Source organism: Saccopteryx bilineata, chromosome 4, assembly GCF_036850765.1.
Source record: "Saccopteryx bilineata isolate mSacBil1 chromosome 4, mSacBil1_pri_phased_curated, whole genome shotgun sequence".
NCBI lineage: Eukaryota > Metazoa > Chordata > Mammalia > Chiroptera > Emballonuridae > Saccopteryx > Saccopteryx bilineata.
Genome location: NC_089493.1, coordinates 199,245,110 through 199,254,074, shown reverse-complemented (window position 1 = coordinate 199,254,074; position 8,965 = coordinate 199,245,110). Strand labels below are relative to the sequence as shown.

Below are 8,965 nucleotides of genomic sequence, written 5' to 3'. Positions count from 1 at the left end.
CTGCAGCGGCACCGCCTTCCGCCCGCCCCCGCGCAGCGCCGGCCCCCCCCCCCACTCCCAGCACCCGACTCGCGCCACCACCCCCACCTCCTCCCCACTCCCACCCTGGTCTGTTTTCCACGCTTGGGTTCCCCCTCTTATCTCCCCAAGAACCAACCTCTCCCTCCTCCCCCAGGTTTCGCCCACCCTTAGCCTACCCGTGCTCCCTCTCCCATTCACCCCCCATTCCCGCTTGCCACCTTCTCTTTGTCCCCATCCCCCCACTTTCCCCCCTTGGCCTTCAGGGGGCACATTGCATGGAGGCTGGACAGGCTTCGTGTTGGACAGACGGGCCCCCAGATCTATGTGCAGCCAGGCCCGGACCACCACCCCATTCTCTCCTCCACACACCTCCTCATCGCCCTCCAATGTGGACCCTGTGAGTGCCACCTGGCTGGTTGCAGCCCAGGGGCCCTGGATGTGATGGCCAGGGCAGGTACCGCTCACACCCTGTCTCACATCTACCTGTCTACACGGCAGGTGCTGCCCAAGTCCAGGGGGCTGCGGTCAGCTGGGTGCACCCAGCCCACCAGAGACTTGGGCCATCAGCCTCTCTCAGCTGTGGCTTGCACTGAGCCCCTGTCTTCACATCCCCAAGGTGGCAACTCCTGCCACTTTTCTGACCTTCAGACTCTTCAGGCCACTCAGGTACCTATTTCAGTGGTTCCCCCTGAGAACTGCCCCCCCAGCTCACCCCAGGAGCCCTCAGGGCAGGGCCCAGGTGCCCCTACCTGCCAACAAGCCTCCCATTTCTCTTGTGGCCCCTCCATGGCTTAAATGGAAGGGCAGCTGCTTCCACCACGTCCTGCTTACTACTCTCTGCTTCATCCTGAGGATCAAACCAATACCCAGAGGTGGGCAGAGACAGGGCATTCCCGGGGAACGGAGCCAGGGTCAGTATCAAACCATGCCTGAAGCTCACTCACCCTGGGCCTGGACTTTCCAATTGTGTTAACCAGCAAATACCTTCATTGTTTACACAGTTGGGTTTTTTTGCTTTTTGCAGCTGAGAAACATCCATAGTCCCCTCACCACAGACACGCCTATAAAATGGTCCCCAATAAAGGGGGTGGGTCGTGTTTGGTGGGCACAGGGTCAGTCAGGAAGCTGATTGGACAAGCGGTGGCCGGTGCCCTTCCATGCAGGTGGTAGGAACTGTCCCTCATGGGGTTGGATGGGACACCATGTGGACCACAAGGCTGGCATACACAGCTAGGTCAAGGTTGGCACCCTGCTGGACAGTGACGAATCCTGGTTTTTATATGCAGCCCTCCTATTGAAATTGAAACATGCAGTCAGTGATGGTGTTATTCATTCTAGAGTCCTGTAAATTGTGGTTGTCTAAGAGTGTCCCTGCCCCCCATAGGGAAGGGCTCACCCTCTGTGCTCCACCGTATTACCTTCCCCAGCAGAATGTATTCACATCCCCTCTCCCTCGTCTGGGTGTTCATACTTCAGTCCTAGAACCTAGGTGACCAAGCCTTGCAAATATCCAACTTCAAAGCCACATCCGTCTCCCAACTCCAGTCACCCGCCAAGACGGAACGTGACTGCAGTTGCCGCAGAGACGCTCCCTGTGCACCCCCACCTTCCGGAGAGGATGGGCGCCTCTGGGGGCCCTTGGGGCTCCCCGTACTCTCATCACATGTTGCTGCAGAGACGCCCTCTGTGCACCCCCACCTTCCGGAGAGGTTGGGCGCCTCTGGGGGCCCCTGGGGCTCCCCGTACTCTCATCACATGTTGCTGCAGAGACGCCCCCTGTGCACCCCCACCTTCCGGAGAGGTTGGGCGCCTCTGGGGGCCCCTGGGGCTCCCCGTACTCTCATCACATGTTGCTGCAGAGACGCCCCCTGTGCACCCCCACCTTCCGGAGAGGTTGGGCGCCTCTGGGGGCCCCTGGGGCTCCCCGTACTCTCATCACATGTTGCTGCAGAGGCTGTTGGTTTATTTCTATCTCAAAGGCAGGGGTGGTGTTTTCCTTGTTCTTTATTACTCTGCAGGGCAAGGGTAAAAATACACATATGTATTTCTGGGACGCAGACAGGAAAACCCTGCGTGTGTGCGCCTAGACTGTGGAGGGGCGGAGGGGCATGTGACCTACGACGGGCCTGGGGTGGACCTTGGATGAAGCACGGGAACACATGGCTCGCTTCCGCACCGTGGCCTCACCTGAGACCAGAGGGACAACAACCTGGTGGACACTTTACTGGGCGGAGGCCCTTGAGTCTTCAGTCAAGGTGACATCACTCTCAACCGCAACCTACAGGTGAGGAAGGGAGGGGACAGGCTGAGAATGGGCCGTGAGCACGAACACGGATAATTGTTACTCTTACAGCCCAGCCGGCTCGGGGGTGACCTGAGCAACAGTAGGGCACAGAGGGATCCAGGGAGGTCGCTGAGGATGGAGAGGGTAGGGTGGGGACAGGGGAGGCCTCTGAGCGTGTGGTGACTGGCGGGGCCCCTGAGGAGATGTCATCCGTGAGAAGTCCCCCCCAGGACTTTGTGAGGACAGTGTTCTCTACGGTTCAGCTTCAGAGTTGTTCACTGTGGGTCTGGGATGCAAAATGCCATGTATTTTGCCACAAATGTCAAAGTCTGATTTACGCATTAGCCTGGGGAGGGTCAGAGGAGTGTCTAGTCCCCACCCCATGCCACCCACCAAGAAAATCGGGGCACCCACGTGTACTCGGGAGCAGGGGCTCCAGCCCAGCTGTGGGGGACGGCCAGCCTTCACAGACTGGCCGTCCTGGACCCCTGACCCACAGACTCAGCGAGAGGACCAGAGTGCATTGTTTCTTGTTTTTGTTTTTGTTTTACAGAGACAGAGAGAGAGTCAGAGAGAGGGACAGATAGGGACAGGAACAGAGAGAGATGAGAAGCATCAATCATCAGTTTTTTGTTGCGACACCTTAGTTGTTCATTGATTGCTTTCTCATATGTGCCTTGACCGCGGGCCTTCAGCAGACCAAGTAACCCCTGCTCAAGCCAGCGACCCTGGGTCCAAGCTGGTGAGCCCCGCTCAAGCTGGCGACCTCGGGGTCTCGAACCTGGGTCCTCCGCATCCCAGTCCGACGCTCTATCCACTGCGCCACCGCCTGATCAGGCCAGGTTGCATTGTTTTAAGTCACTACGCCTATGGTAATTGACTAGGCAGCAACTGATAATTCACGCGGAATCAAGGAACGGAGGAGGCCCAGCTCTATGTCAGGGCTAGTGCAAGCCAAGAAGACAGCTGCAGGGGTCCCGCAGACAGAATGTTCACGTCCCCTCGAATTCCCGTGTGAAGTCCTAGCCCCCAGCGTGGTGTTGGCAGGTGGGCCTTTGTAGTGAGTAGGTCCTGGGGTGAGGCCCTCGTGAGATCGGTGTCCTTACAGAGGAGACCCCATGGAGCTCCCTTGTCCCTTCTGTCCCGTGAGGACACAGGGGGGGGCTCCATCCACGAACCAGGAAGGGGCATCACCAGACACCGGGTCTGCCGGCACCTTGATCTCTGACTTCCAGCTCCCAATCTGTGGGGCATGAACGTCCATTGTTCCTAAGTGGCCTGAGCAGACTAAGAAAGAAACATGCTGATTAGGACAATGCCATATATGGAAACATAAAGATAAGAGAATTAATTAAAATATGAATGAACAGGGGATCAGAACAAAGAGTCCAAAAGTAAACCCTAATATTTACTGGAATTTTGTCTACTATGTACTAAAAGGGCTTGGACACTTTTTAAATCTTTTACCATATGTCATCTATTCAAAAATCAGTAATTACTTGATAATTTTGTCATCTTCCTAGAAAAGACAGGGAATTCAAAACACTTATTATTCTCACTCCCCAAAGCACAGTAAAACCACAAAAAGATAACTTTATTTTTAAAATTTACTGATTGATTTTAGAGAGAGAGAAACACCAGTTTGCTGTCCCACGGATTCATGCATTCGTTGGTTGCTCCTTGTATGTGCCCTGACCCGGAATGGAACTCGCAACGTTGGCATGTCAGGATGATGCCCCAACTAAGCTAGTTGCCCAGAGCCAGGACTTTTGTTTTTTGTTCTTTTTAAAGCTTTTTACTTATTGATTTTAAAAGAGAGAGGGAGAGAGGCAGGGAGAGAGAGAGAAACATCGATTTATTGTCCCACTTATTCATGCTGTCATTGGTTGATTCTTGTATGTGCCCTGACCAGGGATCGGACCCAGGAGGTCCATATGCCGTGCCAGCTCTCTGTCACGGAGGAAACTGGTCAGGGCCAGGACTTTATTTATTTATTTATTTTTATTTTTACGAAGCTGGAAACGGGGAGGCAGTCAGACAGACTCCCACATGCACCTGACCGGGATCCACCCGGCACGCCCACCAGGGGGAGATGCTCTGCCCATCCGGGGCATCGCTCTGTCGCAACCAGAGCCACTCTAGCGCCTGAGGCAGAGGCCATGGAGCCATCCCCAGTGCCCGGGCCAACTTTGATCCAATGGAACCTCGGCTGCGGGAGGGGAAGAGAGAGGAAGGAGAGGGGGAGGGGTGGAGAAGCAGATGGGTGCTTCTCCTGTGTGCCCTGGCCGGGAATCGAACCCAGGACTCCTGCACGCCAGGCCAATGCTCTACCACTGAGCCAACCAGCCAGGGCCAGGACTTTATTTTTAAAGGCACCGACTCTTGAGTACTGGGAGACCCAGAGAAGGGGACTATAACCAAATTGTGGAACCTGGACGACAACGAGTTGTCGTGGACTTATTGAAAGCAAGAAGGCTGAGCTGCAAGCCGGCAGAGGCAACGTCCAATCCCCACCCCAGAACCCTCCAGGTACCTGAAAGGGGGAGCAAACAGGGGAGCAGCTTTATGCCTCGGTATGAGTGTCCCCCTCTTCCCAGGAGTACTGGTGACCATTCTCCAAACGGGGACACGGCAGGGATGGAGCCACACGGGACACGAGTTGACAAGTGAACACACCAGATGCTGGCCCAAGCCCTTTGTCCCACTTGGGGCCGTCTCCACCCTCCCCGGCCCTGGCCACAGCAGTCCTCTCTGGACAGCCTGCAGCCAGCTGGCTCACCCGGCAAAATTCATAGTCTAATGTCCTTCCCACGTCAGAGCCTCTCACACCTGTTTCCCTAGCAGGCCTGTGACAATGCTGGAGGGAGGGATGCCACATGCCTTCTCAGAGGACAAACAGCAGCACCACGTGGCCTGTCTTTCTTATTCTTGGAACACCCACAGGAGCACGTGGAAAGGAGCTACAGCTCCCAGCCACAGCCAGCACGGATGACTGGGCACCGGAGTGACCGGCATCAAGATGTGTCCAGCCCCAGCCTTCAGCCAGGCCCATCCATCATCCAGCCTGGTGAAGGTCATGACCCACAGAGCTCAGTTTAGTAGATGCCACTGAGCTGGGCCAGTGGTTCCTGTTAGCTCGCAGAGACCTGCCTCAACCAGACATGTGCTCCCTGCAGAGCTGGCCAGCTTCTGCATCTTGTCTCTGTGAAAAGCATCACTGTCAGTCCAGTTATCCAAGCCAGAAACCGGAGTCCTCCTCAACACCACCCCCCCCTGCAGCCCCGAAACCTTGCCCAGCGTTATCTACAGTCACTGTGAACCTGCCACACCCCCCTCTCCTACCCCTTCCATCCAAACCGGGAGATGCTGCAGCCTCCTGACTTGTCACCCTTCTTCTGCTCAGAGCTCCTCACCATCCCTTTGGCACACATCTTTTCAAAAAGCAAGTCCAGGGACATCCTCAGGCCAGCCCAGGGTCTCGTGACTGCTCCACACCTCCCTTTGCTTCTCCCACACATAGGGCCGTGATCCCACCCCCCAGAACCTCATTCCTCAGGTCCCACCTCCAGGGTCTCCCTGAGTAGGGCCTTCCCCATCAGGGTCACTTAGGTCACGATACATCTATTTGTACTGTCACTTGATTAGCTATCTCCCCTCCTGGCCACCAGCTCCAGAAGAAGGGATGGTGTCTGCTCTGATTCACGGCTGTGTCCCAGAGCCGCACGCCATGTCCAGAAACATCACACCTCCCACAGATACTCGCCGGGTGAAATAATGAGTCAAGCGAGTGTTATTTGCTCAGATGAGTTTATTGCACTTGTTTAAACGGCACGCTTTCTACTACACGGAACCTGGACACTGCACAATGGACCTGGAATGGGAAGTCGCCTGCCTGTCCTTACCTCTCGCTCGCTCAGAGAAGGGAGCTCTCGGCCCCTGATAAACCTTCGGACAGATCCACCGGCTACTGGCTCAAACGCCGAGATTTCCAAGTGCTACACTAATTATTATTAAGATGTAAAACCAGTGTCAGCTCAGTTATTATGAGTGTCCAGTCCTGTGAAATGATTGAAACTACAAACTTGAAAATAAAAATTAAAAACCTGAGAAAACTTGATTTAGGCAGTGAGGACTGGGTACTGCCAGGGATGGGGAAGAGGCCCATCTGCTGTCCCCAAACTTGCCAACCAGGACCTGACCTCGCCCACATTAGAACAGCTCTGGTAGCATTTCCAGGAATGTCTTCTCTCACTGCTCTGGAAACCTGAAGTACAAGACGGAGGTGTCGGCCGGGCTGGTTACTCCTGAGGCAGAGAGTCCATCCCAGGCTTCAGTTCTCGGTTTGTAGCTGGCTGTCCTCATGTTTACCAAGTGCTCAGCCCGTGTCTACCCCCAGTGTCCCCTTCGATAAGGACACCAGTCCTATTGGATTAGGGCCCATCCTAACGACCTAGTTTGAACTTTGTTATCTCTGTAAAAGCTCTATCTCTAAAAGTGGTCACCTTTGAGGTCCTGGGAGTTAGGATTCCAAGATAAAAACTCCTGGGGATGCAATTCAGCTCCTAACACTTCCAGCGTGGGAGGGGGTGTTCTTCACCAACCCCCTTCTCCTAGTTGGTTAACTCTTACCTACCCTGTGAGACTGTGACCTTAAGGCACCTGGGGTGTGCCCACACCATGGCGTCCCACGTGCCTCAGACAGAGCGACCCCACAGCCCGGGGGAGGAAAGCCTGAAAGCGGGTTATGGACTGCGACCCAAAGACATTTAAGATATACAACGACCGTGTATCAGTACCACGACTCACCAGACAAACGTCACCCCCAAAAAAGAGTGCCCAAGTTCAAAACCAAGTTTGGTCCTTAGAATGAAGGACACTGCTTTTCTGAAAACCCGTGGCACCCAGTGTCACAGGCGGGAGCTGGCACTGCTGGGGGTCCCACCGCACCCCGCACTGACTATTCCAGGCTGGGTCCCAGGAGGCCAGTCTGAACCGGGAGCCCGGGCGCGGGAGCGCGCAGCCGTGCGGGGAGGAACGAGATTCCCGCGTGCCGGCGGCCCGACCGCGCGTCCCCATCCGCGCGGGGCGCCGTGTCCTGTCCGCGCTCCGCGCCGCCAATAAAGTTGCGTCCCGAGCCGACCGGAAGTCGGCCGTAATCCGCGCCGCGCGTCGTAAACGCGCCGGTCTCCCCGGGCGACGGGCAACGCGGGAAGATGGCAGCGCTGGCGGCGGCGGAGGCCGCGGCGGCCCCGGGCCGGGCGGAGACTGCTGAGCCGGCCGAGGCGGCGGAGCTGAGCCGCGCGCTGAGCCGCCTGCTCCCCGGGCTGGAGGCCGACAGCAAGCTGGGCCGGCGGCGCGCGCTCGAGGCCCTGCAGCGCGCCCTGGAGACGCCGCGGCCCGAGGCGCCCGACGCCGACGCCGACGCCGCCGCCTTCCAGGGCCCCTGGGCGTGCCTGCTGCTGCCGCGCCTGCTGCGCTGCCTGGCCGACCCGGCCGAGGGCTGCCGCGCGCTGGCCGCTCACCTGCTGGGCCTGGGCCTGCGCCGCGCCGCGCGGCCCCGCGACGCCCTGCCGCGCCTGCTGCCCGCGCTGGCCGCGCGCCTGGCCAGCCCCGAGCCCGCGCGGCGCGCGCCGCCCGAAGCCTGCGAGGAGCTGCGCCTGGCGCTCGTGCAGCTGCTGCGCCTGGCCGTGGACCTGGGCGGCGCCGCGCTCGCGCCCCACCTGGACGACGCGGTGCGCGTGCTGCGCGGCACGCTGCTCGACCACTTCGCCGCCGTGCGCCGCGAGAGCTGCCACTGCGCCGCGGCCCTGGCGCGCGCCACGCCAGGTGCCCGCCTCGCGCGCCGTGGGGGCCGGGGGGCGCGGGGGAAGAGCGTGCGTGGGGGGAGAGGGAGGGAGGGAGGGCGGCGCGCGCCCCCCACGTGTGCCCGGCCGCCCTTGCGCGGTCCCCAGCCGCGGTCCCCTCCTGGGCTCTTTCTTTCTTTCCTCCTGGACGCTTTTCCATCCCGTGGTTCTCAAATGCAGAACGCACCGCTGAAGTTCAAATGGTGCCTGAGATGGGCGCGCCCCTCGCCGGGAGGACTAACCCAGGTGGTTGAAGGGACACGCTGGGAGAAACCCCGCTCCGGGCTCTCATTTTTTCCAGCTGCTGGTCTCTCCAGCGGCGTCCACCTGTGTGTGTCTCTCTCTGCCTTGGACCGCTGTCCTCCCAAATTGAGAGGCCGCTTCCCACCAGTCCATTCTCCATAATTTTTGAAATGCTCCTCCGGCCTGGACATTCCCTTTTCTTAAGCAGCCGTTTCCACAGCATCTTACCCTGAGTTAGCTCTCCTTGCGGTATCAGGCTGGGAGGTGTGAAACGGTGTGTGTGTGTGGGGGGGGGGGACCACCTGCTTAGTCCTGTTGGGAAGGCTTCCTGGAGGAGAGAACATTTAGGGAAAGCTAGGTGATGGGTGGTCAGGAGGCGCCCAGCCGTCATGAAGAAGCTTGGCCGATAAGAGCAACAAGGAGGCAGGGAAGGAGTGGCGAGGAAGAGGGGCAGGCGGGGGGCGATTTAGTGTTAAGTGGCACCATGGGTGCGGAGAAGGGGCCTGACAGGCTCAGGGTCTGGCATTTAAGATATCACTGCGGTGCTGGTGAAGAGTGGATTACAGGGATGGCG

General features: G+C 58.2%; 1 protein-coding gene across 1 annotated transcript in view; it reads left to right on the top strand.

The window, feature by feature from the left end:
* The first annotated feature begins 7,498 nt into the window (after positions 1–7,498).
* DNAAF5 (dynein axonemal assembly factor 5) overlaps positions 7,499–8,965 on the top strand; it is a 32,547-nt gene continuing 31,080 nt past the window's right edge. Inside the window, exon 1 of the mRNA XM_066273578.1 lies at positions 7,499–8,131. Within this exon, the coding sequence (XP_066129675.1) occupies positions 7,519–8,131 (613 nt within the window). The 5' untranslated portion in view covers positions 7,499–7,518. The remainder of the gene's footprint in view (positions 8,132–8,965) is intronic.